The 17,024-nt window shown below is 43.2% G+C and overlaps 1 protein-coding gene across 2 annotated transcripts in view; it reads left to right on the plus strand.

Moving 5' to 3' along the window:
* The window catches only part of agap3 (ArfGAP with GTPase domain, ankyrin repeat and PH domain 3), a 115,354-nt gene extending 100,874 nt beyond the window's left edge, over positions 1-14,480 (plus strand). The window contains exons 14-18 of one of the 2 annotated variants that reach the window (XM_035530598.1): positions 1,688-1,842; positions 2,497-2,587; positions 3,056-3,278; positions 12,143-12,398; positions 13,418-14,479. In XM_035530598.1, the coding sequence (XP_035386491.1) occupies positions 1,688-1,842; positions 2,497-2,587; positions 3,056-3,278; positions 12,143-12,398; positions 13,418-13,630 (938 nt within the window). In that variant the 3' untranslated portion in view covers positions 13,631-14,479. Of the gene's footprint in view, positions 1-1,687; positions 1,843-2,496; positions 2,588-3,055; positions 3,279-12,142; positions 12,399-13,417 lie in introns of both variants that reach the window. The other variant, XM_027020292.2, reaches the window with a different exon arrangement.
* Positions 14,481-17,024: the final 2,544 nt, after the last annotated feature.

Genomic DNA, 17,024 nt, shown 5'->3' on the forward strand with positions numbered 1-17,024 from the left:
TAATTGGATTATTGTTTTCAGATGGAGGCTGTATGGCTCTGATGCAGAATAAGGCTCCCTCTGTATAATCATAAATCTGTTGTTCAAGCCAAGGTATGTGATTAGTGTAAGGAAGAGTAAAATATACACTGCTGTTCTCTGATTTGGCAACATTCCAGTGTATCTAAATGCAGCAGCTGTAAGATAAAGCAATGATTGAAAAGCTAAACTTACTCTGATAGTGTATTCTTTTTGTTTATAATTGGATTTAAAGTAGTATTTTCAAAATAGAACTGCTGTGTTACATCATTTATCTGTGTTGTGTCTGAGTAGAAATTGGTATAAATTGTGTATAAATTTGGGACGGGTGACCTCTTTCATAATGATGTTGCTATTGCTAATTAAATTTAATGTAACGGATTGTGCAACTGAAAAACCTTTTAGGTTTATGCACTGTACTGTATTAGGTTTCCCCAAGGTTCTTGATTTAAATATATCAAGAATTAAGCTCAAAGTCAGTTGTGCACTGTACACCACAAGTATGGAGACAATATTGGTACAGAATTAGAGAATTGTGTTTTTATACAGAGTAGGCTCGCAGTATTACACTGATTATAATAAATGTCATAACATTAGAATCTCCAAGTATATTTTTCTGTTTTTGCTTTATAATGTGTAGAGTAAATGGCAGTGAGTGAAAAATCAATCAGGAAGTGTTTTAATTTAACACAGCATCTTAATTGGTGAGCACTGTGCTGTCTCATGCAGCTGCCACCCCCCCCCCCCCCCCCCCCAAATATCCCCCAACGCTCATCTAATCATCAGGAACATGTTAAAGTAATCATGGCTTTAAAATGATCCTAGAGCAAATGAACGCTGAGCTGATGGTTTATTTCTCACCTCTCACCCCTCGTTGGAACGGATGACATGTACCCCTTTGTCTCGCCTTGTGTTTGTGGTGTGGAAATTAGCATGACCCAAATGATTAACCCACATTAGATTCCAGTTAGGCGGTTGATATGTAATGCGATTGGATGATAATGAGATAAAAACGCTAATGGATGTGTTTACCTTGTAAATGGCTTGGTTTTTACGACGCCGATGTTCCACAGCAACTGGAAGTGATCACGGGCCCCTATATTTGCCCTCCATTTTTTGCCTTTTTTGCCCCACACTGAAGCTCAAGCTAGTCTTTTGTAATGTGTGATATCTCACAGTATACAATTAAGTTTAGAGAGAGGAGTAAACTACATTGATGGTCTAGTCAGCTGCAGCAAAGTACACAAGAAGATTGGGGTCAATTCCCTTTCATATCATTTACTTCAATTTTGACCTAGCCAATTGAGCTAATGAGCTGAAAATCACAAGTGACATTTACTGATGCATTTTAAGAAGAGTTTTAATAAGTAATAAATGTAATAATTAATTTAAATAATGTAGGAAAATGAATAGTCATATTCCTTGATCCTAAATTATTGGAATTCACCCCAACCCATATAACGGCACTTAAAAATGACATTCATGCTAAAAGGACTTTTTGAGTTGTAATCACATAAGAATTTAAGTATAACTCTAATGGTTGCTCAAAACAAATGCAAGTGCATTTCTAGTAATAATGGAAAAAATGCTACAAATGGACTTTTTTATGTAGTTAAATCCTCTCGGTGATTGCTGACGACTGTTGACTGGTATATTTTTGTTGTTTCAGAACAAGATGAGTCTTTTGAGTTCATCATTGTGTCACTGACGGGGCAGATGTGGCATTTCGAGGCATCGACGTATGACGAGAGGGAACTTTGGGTTCAAGCCATTGAGAGTCAGATTTTTGCCAGTTTACAGTCATGTGAAAGTACAAAGAATAAGGTAAATTTGAATGTATAACAAATCACCAGTCATTTACACTTATGTTGGAAAATTAGCCCTTTCTTTGATTGAATGAATTCTATTCCTTTTATGATAACAGTTGAAAACAGTTTGATAATTGCAATTCCTCAGGTGTCTCAAGTGGAACCGGTTGAAGTTGTACCAAACTCCACCTAAACATGAGCCTCACACATACAAGTGTTCTTAAACATTAATTTTAAGACCTGGAATTATTTATGTATGGCTGAGATATAATGTCCATTCTTTCATGCAATATTACTGGTAAAATAATTAATAAAAAAATATTTTAAAGGGTAACTTTCCTTATATTTCAAAATATAAAGGAAGCTAATGATGGTGACATTCCATGTGTTTTTTCCTGGCCAAAATTCCTTTTTCTTCTTGCTCCTTCTCTTTTTTCTTCTTCTCTCATATGCTGATCTGAAGATATGTGGACAGATGTGATGAATTGTGGGACACTGTTATTAAGGCTGACAGGTCTTAGAGAGTCTAGCTACACAGCCCCAGAGACACAATCTCATTTTCATACTCATACCTAACGTCTCATCTCTTCTCATCCACTCAGCCACACTCGCTCACTCCTTCGCACTCTTTCCTTTTTGTGATCTCTAACTTAATCTCTCTCCACTCAAGTCTCGATTAGGGAGCCAGAGTGATGCCGTGACCATCCAGTCCATCAGGAATGTGAGAGGCAATAGTTTCTGTGTGGACTGTGATGCGCCCAGTGAGTACAGCTCATTTGAGCCCATCAGCTGTATGAGTCATACCCAGTCAATGCATTACGTTCGTTTCATCTTCCATGTATACATGATTTGCCATTTGGGGTGGGTATGTTCTCACATATTACATGTTATAAGGAATATTCTCATGAAAGTCTAAATCAGCATTTGCTGAAAAAGTGGCAGCTACCCAATGCCAGCAAGTGTAGATCATGGCCATATTCTGAGCTTAATGTGTGTGGCCATGTTCTTTGAGAAATGTTTACCATAGAATCTATTACGTGTGTGTGTGTGTGTGTGTGTGTGTGTGTGTGTGTGTAATAAAGGGGGGGGGGGGTAGAGACATTTTTATATATATATAAAATTTCTCTAAACCCCCCCCCCCCCTTATTTATTTATTTTCCTTTCAGGAATATCAGTTCTATGACAGTAACTGTGTTAAAAGAGCGTTTCTTGCTTCTTTCACCTCATAGATCCGGACTGGGCCAGTCTGAATCTAGGCGCCCTGATCTGCATTGAGTGCTCCGGGATCCACCGGAACCTGGGCACCCACCTGTCACGTGTGCGCTCCCTGGACCTGGACGACTGGCCCGTGGAGCTGAGCATGGTGATGACAGCCATCGGCAACGCCATGGCCAACAGCGTGTGGGAGGGGGCACTAGAGGGCTACAGCAAGCCCGGTGCCGACAGCTCCAGGTAATCAGGCCATTATGATCGAGATTGTGATCAACAGATATTAATGCAGAAGGCGCAACGGAATAAGATGATCATTGCTTTCACAGAACACACTTTTCCTATAGTTTTTAGTACATTCATTTAACCAATAACGGTATTTTGTAGAAGCTTGACTATGATGTCGTATGCTTAATAATTTGCCTCTTACTAAGAACCATTCACAGGTCAAATGTCCATTTCCTTAAATAATGGGATATATTGGATTGTGGCCCCTTCCCTCTTAAATATAATGGTTTGTGGGTAAATTACAAATCCGTGCTTTTGTCCTGTGAAGACAACAGAGCTCAATGTGTCAGCCTAAACCTCTAGTATTGATACACAGGTACAAATAGTGGTTAACTTGCTCTCTCCATATTTTTCATGTTAAATTAGAAAGTTTAAAGAATTGGAAGGCTGAGATCTATGTATTTACTCAAAATTCATTTTTTTGTTTCGTGGGCATTTTGTGAGATTTTAACCAGAATATAACCTAAATGACTTCCACATTTAATTAAATACAACATTTGAGTGTTAATTAAGTGTTCTAGTTTAAATGTGGCTAGTGTAACAACAATCCACTTCATCTTACTGCAGTACAGAATGGTTGGTCCTGGTCTCTTATATACTGCTAACAATGTCAGCATGTGGGTGTTTAAAAAGAGATGTTAAAGTACTCTCGATGGCGGGCGGGGGGGAAGGTCAGCCACCTTCCCCGTCTTTTTTCTTTGGTCGCAGTGCTGTCTCCCAGTTGTCTGCTGAATAGATCCGGGGCAGCAGCTGAGTGCTTTTGACTTGATAAAAGATTATTGATGCTGATATCCCCCTCTCACACTCCAGTCGGCAGGCCTAGCTGGCGGCCCATGGAAGGAAGGTTTTTCACTGTCACGAGACTGACTGCTTAGGGCATCCTGCCGCCACACACACACACACACACACACACACACACACACACACACACACACACTCACACACACACACACACACACACGTACTCGCCTGCTTTCCTCCCTCTTTCCACCAGAAATGAAAATCTCATTAATGTCATAACTGATTTTCCTTACATAAAGCGGCATTGATACATGGTGGGAAATAATTTTTTCCCCTACTCTCTTGTTAAGAGTGATGTGAGAGGCAGTGAGTATATAGAATCTATGTAGCAGATGCTTTCCTTTCAAAAGGATTTAATGATGTGGGTTAGGCAGAGTAAGTTGCATTTTCACATGGCTTCGTAAATTACGTCTGTGTCTAACCACATGGCATCTGAGGATGTCAAAACAGTAACCAGCATGACTCAGTGACCCAGCCACTGTAAGTGTAAGAAAACCCTCAGTGCAGGTCCTGCCACCAGTCCATAGTTGTTTGCGGACGTCACTCTGAAGGCATCTGAAGCTCAGGCTGTCCTCGCCTGGCGAGATGGCTTGATTTAGCTCTCGTTATGGTGACAGTGTGTGTGAGCACTGTGACTGCAGTAGCGCTTTGTGTCCAAGAGCATTCCCGGTCTCCTGACCCCGGCATTCAGCTCAGCAGTCTTCTGCCGTTACAGCAATGAACAACACAGCTGTGATTCTAGTATGATGATAAGTGTCAGTTCCATATAGAGCATGTATTTTCTTTTTAAATTATGTTTCCCAGATACATGAACACACATTTTACTTGGACAAACTCTGTCTTTTTGAGCCTAGCATGCCTTTCTCTTCCGCTATATCTGGATTACATCTTAAATCTGGTGTTTGACTACATTATGTTGTCACTGGTGGGCCTCCACTGTCTTTAACAAACCTAATTCTAGATTACATTGGAGATTAATCTGGTGTAATTCTAGGCCGAAAGCCTTGAACGGTGGGCACACAGTGTCCTTGCTTATACATGCAAGTGCAATCACTGCAATAAATTTTGCTTGGATTATATATATGTACAGTCATTTTTCGTTAGGTCCATATTAGATAAAATTGGTTTTCCTGTGGTACAGAATGGAATAGAGCCAGAGAAATTAAAGGAGCAGATGCCATAACAGTCTTACTTACTGACAGATTACATTACAACTGTAATAAATTATTGGCCATAGAGTTATTTGATATTTATTGGCATGAATACTAATTAATTAGCTTCTTGTTGTACCTGTTCCTTTGCCTTCAGAGATGAAAAGTCATAGATGAATTCAGCTCAGCTGCTGTGGTGTCAGGGTTTAATATAATTCATTATAATTATTATTGTGATGAATAGAACCAATCGATCAAGAAGCTCTTCGGGTAATCCTTTAACCAGATTGATAGGTTTATGATAGATTTACTCAGTGAGTGTCATAAATTAGTCTGCAGTCATAAATCATATGTGGCCAAAGATGTAAGGAGAAAGAGAGGGGGAGAGAGAGTGCTCAGGATGGTGTGTTTGAAGAGAGTAAGTATCTTAAATGAGCAGTTGGCAGATGTGTGCTTGTGTGGCAGGGTCTAATTGCCTGGCACCTGTGTGTGGAAGTGCTGAGAGGAGCTGAGAGGCTCTGACTTGCAGTTTCTCTCTCTCTGTCTCACACACAAACAGTCGCACACAGTCTCTCTCTCTTGCGCGCTCTCTCTCTCTCGCTCTCTCTCTGGTATCTGTTCAAATGTCTGTATTCTCTATTCAGTTTCTTCTTTCATTGTGTGTTATGTGACCTACCATTATGAGCTACCACATGAGCACACATTCCACTTAAGGAGCCTCCTTGTTTATTTTAAGCCTCATCTCTCCATCAGTTCATTTCTTTCTCTCTCTTGCTCTCTCGCTCTCCTCTTGCTCTTTTAACTTTGTGTCCGGGAGGTTCAAGCAGCCATGGATAGCTATCGCTCATCAGCGTCGTCCTGCCTGTCTCACACACACACACACACACACACACACACACACACACGCACACACACACTCATGCACACACCCTGATGCCCTTTGGCCAGTACAGGTAATAGGTCCGACGAGGACCGCGATCCTCCACTTTGTTTCAGAAATAATTTGCCAGGGTGTCGCTGCCTCAGGGTGGCGGCGGTTATAAAAATGAATCACGCCACTAACCTCCCCCCCACCCGCTACCAAGTCTCCCTCCCCTACATGGCTTTAACCCTTTACCGCCTGTCACTACACTTCACATCGCCTGCTCGGCTGTACATCACTATTTAGGATTCCTCCAGAGTGCATAAAGAACCGGCGTTGGCCCCAGTTCTCCCAGGTCTGATTATACTACACACAGTCTAATAGTAAAATACACTGAGTCTAATACTATAATACACAGAGGGTAATAAGGTATACTTCTAGCTTGTATGTGATTGGCAGAAGACCTGTCTCATTTCACTGCACTGTTCCCAAGAGCTTTTACTCACAAAGTCCTGGGCCTGCTCTAGTCTTGAGGCCTTACATAGCAGACAATAAGGAGCTCCCCCCTGGGGTTTAGGGAGTAGAAGTTCTGTCACACTGAGGCTAATGAATGAGATTAACAGCTGATTAATGAACAAACAGAAGCCTGGCGCAATAGGTACATTTTCACTGCAGAAACCACACAATGCCACTGGTAAGCATCCAACAATGGCAGCTGCTGTAATGGCTACTGTTGAACCAGGATGACTGATCACTGGGATTGTATTAGTGTGACTCCACTAGCGTTGGATTAAAATGACACATCACTGGGGTTGAATTTATCAGCCAGAGACATCTGCTCATGTATAGTCCAGTTTAGAAACACATGTACAATCCAGTTTGGCTAAAAGTAAAATGTTGGCAATCCAAAAGCACTGTAGTACACAAGGTTTCCAGAGAAACAGGACATTTTGGACAGAGGTCCATCAGCTGTCCAAGCAAAGTGCTTGTCTTGTATATATTATGCTACATCAAGGACTGCAGTCATATTCATTGTCTATACATCTGGTTACCAATATAAGTATCCATCTGCAGTATCTATACTGTACGTGGATATATGGCAGATTAGCCAGTTGTGTTTGAAATGTTTAAGCAAGGAGCTTAAAGTGTTGAGAGAAAGTTCAGGCCACTTTTAAAGTTTGTCTCTTGCAGAACAGTAAGCAGTACAGAGTGTAATGGAGTTCAAACTTTCACATATATCTGGCATATGAATATGCACAAAGGCTCATAACTACAAGGCTATAACTGATTCTGTGAAAATGTGAGCACATAATGATTATAATCAAATCAGCAGTTAATAAGCCCTCTCTCTTCCTCTTTCTTTCTCACTCTTGTACTCTCTTTTCTTTTCTTTTCTCTCTGGCATGCGGTTTCTCACTCTCTCTCTCTCTCACTCTCTCTCTCTCTCACTCTCTCTCTCACTCTCTCTCTCTCTCTCTCTCTCTCTCTTGCTCTCTCACTCTTTTCCACTCTCTTTCTAATATACAAAAGCTCTCTTCCTCCTAGGAGGATTTGTGAATTCTTCCCTCTACTGAATATTTCCTCTGTGATTGGACTTGTGGGTGTTTGTGTGCATGCACGAGAGAGTATGTAGGGTCTCTTTCTTCTTTGCGTCTGCAATTCCTCGCTGTAGCAGGAATGTATTTGCTCCCCCCTCTTACGGGGTCCTCTTCTGCTCTATCAGCTGCTCGGCTCCTGGTGCTCTCACGGGCCTCCATGGTGGCACACAGTGTTGCTATCACTCTCTGCCATCTCCGGGCCACTCGCCCTCAACCCACCCTCATCCCCCCCACCCTCCCCCCAATATACTTGTCCCCTGAACCATGCTTTTGTGGGGAGGGACAGTGTCATAAGGATTGGGGCTGGGGGGTGTTTTTGTTTATATGTGACTGAGTAATTATCCCTTGTTTGTCCTTCTGTATTGGGGGGCACTCATGTGTTGCTGAGGGCTGGCCAAATCATTCTGCTATTCTCCTTTTTATGAGTTGCAGGGCCTTCAGAAACTTCCTACCATCAGCCACGTCCTTTTCCAGCGTTGCACTCTCGGCCAGCGGACGATGGGCCCCTGCTTTGAGTCTTGGTTCCTCTGAAGGTTTCTTCCTCATGCTCTAGGGAGTTTTCCATTGCCACTGTCCCTTGGCTTGCTCACTGGGGGCTTGGACTTTGGCATTTGTAAAGCTGCTTTTTGACAACATCTGTTGTAAAGAGTGCTATTTAAATAAATTTTGATTATTGGTGTGTTTTTTTTGTTTTGTTTTTTTACAGTCTTTCTTTCCCTCCGAAGTCCCATTTAATTGGACTTGATTTGACTGTTATTTCTTTCTCAGGCACACCATCAGCTTACATGAACTGATTTAGCTCACGTTCTCTGAAATGTGAATGTGATGCATTAAATCTGATGAATAAGTTTTCCCTTTGAGACCGTCAGCTTCCCCTTCTCACACTACAAAGTGCCCCTCTGTCCCCCAAGCAACCCCGGGATTGCGAGCAAGCATGTGTACGTGTGTGTGTGTGTGTGTGTGTGTGTGTGTCAGTCCAAGGGGGGTAGCTATGGGCCTGATTTCCTGAATGTAACCCCCCTCCCCCCTCACGCAGAGTGTCCTCTGTCTCATCACTCTTTCTTTTCCTACCCTTCTCTCTTTCTCTCTGTCCACCCCTCCCTCACTCGTTCCTTCTCCCTTTTGACATGCTAAAGCTGCTCATTTTATTTTCCTTCCTCCTGCCGAGGGGAAGTGTCCTTTTCAAGGCTTCTCGGCTTTCTCCCACAGCCCTCGGTGTGGTGTGCCCTGTTTGCTTTCGTGGCTCCATTTCAAACAGAAGATGGGGGGCGGGGCTACCATCACCCTCTTCCTCTCGTTTTAAGTGGTGGCGGCCAAGCGCCCGGAGGTGCTGGCTGTTCTGTCTCTCGGCCCGCTCCCACCTCCAGACACAGGAGGTACGGGAAGCCATGGCCTCCACAGGGGGAGGACACTGGCTAGGTGGAAGGGTTTATTACGGATATTCAAATCTTAGCAAACTGCGTGGATGTCAAGTGTTAGTAGCTGGGGACTTTTTTGGGCGAAGGGTGTTCCGCTTCAGTGCGCTTGTGTCAAGCCCTTCATCTTCGTCCCAAACGCACAGTCAAAAGCGTCCAGGGCCTCTCATACCCCTGCATGCACTGTGTGCACTCTCTCTCTCTCTCTCTCTCTCTCTCTCTATGGTTCCCTCTTTCTGTGTGTGTGTCTTTCCCTCTTATACAGTCAGCTTCTTTCTGCAGCCTTTCTCTCTGTGCCACCGTATGCTTTTAGTAAGAGAGTAAAGGAAGAGAAAGATAACAATGGGTTGAGTCTCTCTCAACACCTCCTCAAAAGAAAAACAAGCTTTGAAAGACTGACTGCTGGGGGGGGTTAAAACACACACGCGCGCACATGCACACACACACATATACACACACACACACACACACACACACACACACACACAGCCATTGAAGAGCAATTCACTGCAGCCAGAGTCTATTCACTTGCTTTGTATCTTGTGTTCAGTAAAGAGCGGTCAGGGATTTGAAGGGAAGCACAGTTAAAGCCATGCCTTTCTTAATTAGCTCACCCTACTGTTACACTAGTGACTTCCCCACACTTGCACAAAGTGCTTGGATACAGGAAATTGCTTGTGGGATGGCAACAGCAACAACAAAAATGTTTGCATACTTGAATCTTTCTCTTTTTTTAACGTTGTTAGGACTCTTTCGTATTTAAATCTTGCATTGTTGAAGAAAACATGATTAGAGTGGAAGTGGTATATTGCAGGAACCTGTGAAACCCGCAGGTCAGCTGATGGTGCTGTTACAACAGAGGAAACCAGAGGACTGGACTCGCGCTGTGGAAACGTCGCCAGTTGTCTGCTTACAGTGCTGTCTGTGTGTGAATGTGGGGGCTCCCTCTGTAGCTTATAGCTGGGGCGCTAGTAGGGCCTGCAAACCTCTCCATCTCACCATGTGCCATATACCAAGTGCTGAGGCTCAGTGGTTTGATTTGGTAGTCTCGTGGCTAAGTACAAGATTAACTCAACAGTAATCCTTTCTCTCTCTCTTTCTCTCTATGAATGATGTTTCTTATTCCTATTTTCTTAATTTTTTCTCACTCTCTTGTGCTGTCACTGATATGCTTGTTGTCTTTGGCTCTGTCTTGCTTCTCCCTAGACCCCACCTCCCACACACCCACACCCACACATTCCCCACCCCCCTGGTAAGTATGACTGTGGCAGTTGACATATCAGCCCGTCCGTTGTCAGAAAAAACAGTTGCTGATTTGGAGTCTCCTGTTATTGTCCAGGAGATAATGAGGGGGCGTGGCCCCATTTAGACGTCATTGTAGCTCCAAACCTGGCTGTTGTAATTACCATTAGCATGATACAGAATGTTACCATTTGCCTTGATTCTGTCACCTCAAAAGGAGGTGACACTGTAGGCACCAACACCTAATTAGTTCTAGAATTAGCAAGTGTCAAAGAAATAACTACTTCACTTTGTAGGAAGCATGTTTGGCAGCAAGCCAGCATGAACATATTTTGCTCCCGGAAGAAGAGGGCTAAATGCCGTTATCCTCCTCAGTACTGACGGTGTGGAGTTTATCTTCAGGCGGAGATGTGGCGTTCTGTCAGCTGGGCTCAGCTTGTTTATCAGCCGATGTCCTGAATGTGGTTTTACTAAGGGCCAGCGTGGCAGTCGGTGCAGTGTCCCATGGGACGGTACTCTCCCCTCGCTGACGCTCTCTCCCCAGCACTATCAGACTCCCACCCTCTCCTCTGTCACTCACTCAGCCAAACCGAACAACGGATCCTTTCTAGTTGCCTTATCGCCTGGCGCGCGGGGTCGTCAGGTCATCGGCGTACTGAGCATGCTCAGAGCGACTGGCTATCGATTTCGATATCGGGGCTCTCGATGAAGCACCCGCCATGAATGAGGACCTGGGGTTGGAGTGCGCAGATGAAGGGGGACAGATAGAGGGTTGATACTCTGGGATTCTCTCGCTCTTTCTCCCTCTCTCCCTCTCTCTGTCCCTCTGGCCGGCAGCCGGGGCCCCCCCCGAGACGTGAAGGGCCAGGGTAGATTGGCCTGCTTTACAGGGCTCAGCAGAGCAAGAGTGACAGCAGCGATAAAAACATGCCCCCCACCCCACCCCCCACTGCCAACTCCTGTATTGTCCGTAGCAGACATGCTGTTCACAATGTGTAACCTTTCGATAGCCGACCAGACTTTAACCCTCCCACTGCTGAAGGCAGGAGCAGTAGAGACTCAGGAGAGCAGGGTGGTTTTTTTGGGGGGGTGGTTGAGTGAGAGATAAAGATGAGTGGTCAGTATGTACATCGTCAGTCAAAATCGAATCGCCAGTCATCTTCCTGTCCCTTCTGCAAATGAGAGCTCCAGTGAGCCACTCAATGTGAAAACGCGGTGATATTTGAGGTCATCACCCTAACGCAATTTGGTTTAAAAGTAGAGAAGAAAAATTTGTTTGCCTGCGAAATAAAAGCCAACTTGTGAGAGTGAAGCGTGGAGACGAGCATGTTTAATGAGCACAGCAGAAGGCTGTTTATAGGCCCACTAGCTGCAGAATGGAAGCTGGGGGTTTGAAAAGGCAATGACGGGATTTTGTTGGTAGCATGGAGATAGAAATAGTAGAGATGGTAGGATGAAATATGAATGTATGAAAGGGGCTGTTTAGAGGCTGGGTCTAAAATACTGTACCATAAAATACAAAAAAAATGTATGGGTCTGTCTTTAGATAGGAATGTAGGAACTGTGTACAAAATGCATGTAGTAAGTCAGTAGTTTGAAAACAACACTGATAAAAATAAAAATACTTACGGATAGTTAATGATGGTTAGAGTTTCATTTGGCATAACCTGAAACTTGGGAGTTGTGGGTAAGCGCGCTCTCTGCCTCTCTCCCTCCCTCTCTCTCTCTCTCTCTCTCTCTCCTTCCCCAGGGAGGAGAAGGAGCGCTGGATCCGGGCAAAGTACGAGCAGAAGCTCTTTGTGTTGGCACTGCCTCAGTCGGACGTGCCGCTGGGCCAGCAGCTCCTGCGTGCTGTGGTGGAGGATGACTTACGGCTGGTGGTTCTCCTGCTCGCACACGGCACCAAGGATGAGGTGAACGAGACATACGGAGACGGGGACGGCCGCACGGCGCTGCACCTCTCCTGCGCCATGGCCAATGTGGTCATTACACAGCTGCTCATCTGGGTAAGGCCTGCGTGGAGAAGGCCAGGATGTGGGCTCACTCAGTGGAGCTCCCCTGTTCACCTCCCATTTTAGCCAGGCTAAAGGAGGCTTACGTGATTTGAGGAATTTCACCAGTCCCCTAGACAGAGGACATTGCGGTATTCCACTTTACCTCACCAATAAGACTATCTTCATTCATAGAGGCGTGTGGTGTTTAGCAAGTTATAAATACATTTTAAGTTTCAGGTAGACTACAGTATTACAATCAGCTTAATCAATTCAAATCAATTAAGTCTCAAGTGTTTCAGGTCTAAACAGGAAAAGGGGAGCACATTTTAGAGCGCCTTTTCATCGAACGGCTACTTTACCTTTTACATATTAGACCTTTGTCAAATGTGACCGCTTTAGGAAGTGTCTTAAAAAAGAATCTGGGTCCTGGCCTTGCCTTAGCCAAAGCTTCACTGCTTCAATTACCAGCTCCTTTTTCTCACTGAAAACTAAACCAACTTCTTCATTTCAGCACCTTCATTTTCAATGTCGCATAGCCGAAGAGCTAATCAGGCACTTTCTTTTTAAAAAATATATGGATATATCAGTCAAATCATCAGTAACCAAGATACATGACTTTTTTCCATTACAAAATGTTAACTTCACACAACTGTCAGGTGTCCAATATTGGACGTCATAAGCTTCTTGAGGCACTGCCATCTAACTGAACTAATGCAGTCCTGCTCCGGACCGACGAGAAAGTGGCTTGCTCAAATCCCATCCTTTAAAAGAAAAACTAATTTTAGCCTTAAAGCCTGATAATTGAAGCAGCCTTAGTAGTAAGGAAGTACAGTGTGTAACCTGATCCCTGATCAGAGTTGAAATATTTAGTATAATTCAGGTGTAGAGTATATTCATTTTGCCCTTGTGCAGGAAGGCTTTGTTGATGTAGTCATAATTATCAAGTATTGTCAGGTGCTGACAATAGTACTAGCTTTACGCTTATTGTTCAATTAACCCTTTCTCTTCTCTCTCGCCCATGATCCACACAGTATGGCGTGGATGTGAAGAGTCGTGACGCTCGCGGACAAACGCCCCTCTCCTATGCGCGCCGTGCGGGAAGCCAGGAGTGTGTCGATATCCTCATCCAGCATGGCTGCCCCTCAGACAGTGCCGGACTGGCCACACCAACTTCCACCCGACACAACCCCAATGCCAACAACAACGCCCAGTGCGAGCTCAACCGTAGTGTCAGTATCATGTAGTTCTGGGGAAAGCGTTCTCCTCACGCATACCCCACACTGTAAGGCTTCAGTGTCCCACTGCTCCCGTGTGTCACTTCCTCCCCCACCCCCATCCCGTGTCCACATGGTCTTGCAGTGAACTTCACTGGTCACCACCTCACCATTCCAGGTTAATGTTGTAAAATGCCTTCCTTTGGCGAAGACTGCATTGCCCTATTTATCCGACCACTGCTACTGTGTTGCATCTAAACTGTGTAGACGCGGATGTGCCCGGTCTCCCCTTAACTCCTCCCTAGGACACCGGTGTCCTTGGTCGGACTGCAACAGCAGTGCATTAGCTCAGCAGAGGGGAAGTGTGGTTAACACATTCAAGAATCGCTCAGGAGAGTCGGAGGCGAAATGTTTGAACCCTTCCATTCAGATGTCTGTTGTTTAGTCTTCCACCAGAGTCCATTCTAACATCTGTCTACATTTTTGTTCTTTTTCGAGCTCATCACACCAGAGTTCTTCAGTTTCTTCATGAAATAATACTAAAGAAAACCTTTGTAAAAGAGCCTTGTAAGCTGATTAGGGAAGACATCCACCTGTGTTTTGTCACACCGTTTAGTAAGGTTCAACTCATCTAGCTTGATTTGTTCCTGTCCCACCTTCAGCTCGTCTAAGATTTTTTCTGGTGTTCATCAAACTACATGGCTCCTTAAGAATACCTCTTCAGTTGGACCAAAAAAAAATAAAAAAATCCTGAAGGGCATGATTACCCTGAGAATAATGTGTCATTATCAGGCCTTTGTGAGATGGATTTCATGAGGGCTCTGAAGTGTTCTCATGACTGTTTGACACTGGGGTCTCTCATCCTCTTTATATATATATATATATATATATATATATATATATATATATATATATATATATATATATATATATATATATAAAAAGAGGGAATACATATATTTAAAATGAGAGATCTTTTCACTGGCAGACATCAGTGACCTACACTACATAACATTTGCTCTGAACTGTGAGTGGGTGTGCGTGCACAAGTGTTGGTGTGAATGCCTGTTTACCTCCTCCATACTTGATCATATATTGATGAGGACATGACCGTTTTTGTATTCTGTACTGATATAGAATAGGATTCTACAAATAGAAGATTCAGGGCAGTACGGCGGATTATGTATAGATCTGTGTATATAGTAGCTAATCTTTTCCTTATATTTCCATCTGACCCATTTAGGTACTAAACTATTAGCGAAGGCTTGTCCAGTGTTGTTGCCTCAGTAGTGACCCTTAACTGAATATGAGGGATGTTCAGCAGTATTGGGCTGTTTAAAGGAATAGTTTAACTGAAATGGCTAACCAAGTTAACTATGAATGTGTGCTAATAGCTGTGAATTAGCATTACCACAGCTGCACGATTCTAATTGACCATGTTTTGGCTTTCATTTGTTATTAGCCATGTTAGTGTTTAATTTTTAAACTATTCCTTTAATAGTTGAAAACGTATCAAACAAAACAACAGTTGGATTCATTCTACCAAATCACATGCTGAACTGAGGGGGACTGTAGTATCAAGGCAGGGCACTATTGAGCCTGTATGGTTCAAAAAAGCTGAAATTAAACTTGTTGATTTTTCTCTTTATACCATGTAGTATTTTTATGTTCTCATCGCGTTTAGCGCATTAATGCAGGTAATAATCCACACACAGTATGGAGCATTTGTCCACCTTTATGAGGAAGAGTAATCTCCTCTGCTCACACTGCCCATGATAGAATGACATGGCCTTGGTGGAATCTTTGAAGCTACATAAATTCATGCACAGGGCATAAAACTGTCCCCTCTCCACATGATTTACTTTATACGACTGCCTTTATTAAATAATGATACCATTATTTAACTGGATAACAGTACAAATACTTTAACAAGTTCCTAGAAAAAAATAACAGCAATTCATTGCTCAGCTGTGAGCAATTATGCAGCCTTAAGTTAATGATTCATTTTAAATTTTAGCACGTACTTCATTACTAGGTCACTGATGCATTATATTTTTCAACAAACAGAATATTTGAAATGGTGGATTTCATTTTGGACTGAATTACTATGACGTTGGAATATGAGGTTTGGTTTTCATGTCTCCAAGACTGAATAACAGTATTTAGCACTGTTTGAATATAACAAGGTTCATAGATCAAAACACTGAAGCTGTCCACATGCTGAAATGCTTATAGTTTAAGCCAGTTGGACAGTGCTGTTTTCAAATCAATCTTATCCTGTCTATTTCTACTGTCCATAACACCGATTTGCTAAATTCTCACCATTCAGAACAGGTCATGGTCACACACCTTTGCCAGCCAACAAAACATCCGCCCCCTCACCTCAGCTCACTCTCAGATTCTGAACGCATATATCAATCAGTTATGGGACACCGATGGAGAGGAAGCTCACACTCCCTGACCATCAGATACCGTAAGCAGAGTCGGCAGTTCGACACTGGCAGTGAGAGGAGGCATTCCCAATGTTATCGGCTGACTAAACTGCAATCAGTACCTGCACTGTTCTCTATTCTAACTAGCCATATCCTTCTCCTCGAAAAGACATTTGGGCCCTTTTCTCAGTTTGCCTTTGTTTTTAGGTACTTTGCTTTGGTCTCAGTGTGTCCGCCATCACATTGTCTGACCGTCAAAGGTACTTTGTGTATAATGTTGTACATTTGACATATTTATAAAAGCCAGATGTAAATATTGTTTTTTTGTTTGTTTGTTTGTTTGTTCGTTTGTTTTTGGTTTTTGGTTGTTGTTGCTTTTATTGAATTGTTTGTTTTTCTTCTTCTTTAAATTTCCCGTTGTTTTTACACTCTGCTCTGAACGTGATGAAGTGACTTCATGAGAGTTAGCTGTTGTGTGCTTGGATGCTTGGCTGCCTATTGACATAATAAACACTCCAATAAAATGATTTATACCATAGTATGCACAAGTGTTGTTTTTACATTAATCAGTTTATTCATTATTGCAAAACAATGCCTAACGGTTAATCGTAAAAAAGAGGATTTGGTCTGTCTGTAATGCCTGCCTCTGCTTCTCTTTATCCATATGCATCTATTCTGCTTCTGTTCTCCTTCAAACTCTCCTTTCCTCCTTACCCTTCACATTGTCTTCATCTCTTCGAATCCATCCATTTTATGTTATGTTTTCCTTCCTTATATCTTTCTTGTTCCTTTTGCCTGCTCCACGTCCTGCTCCTTTCCTTTCTCCTCAGTCTGTCTTTACAGCACGGTTCCTCCTTTGCCCCGCAGCCCTCAATTCCTCTCATCCTGGCTTTGCCGCTGTCTCACATTCTTTCTATTGGTCGCTCCACCTGTCTTTCTCTCAGTCTCATGCACTCATCCTCTTGTCTCACATCTATGCCTGCTGTGCTCTC

This window comes from Electrophorus electricus, chromosome 10 (assembly GCF_013358815.1).
Source record: "Electrophorus electricus isolate fEleEle1 chromosome 10, fEleEle1.pri, whole genome shotgun sequence".
Taxonomy (NCBI): Eukaryota; Metazoa; Chordata; class Actinopteri; order Gymnotiformes; family Gymnotidae; genus Electrophorus; species Electrophorus electricus.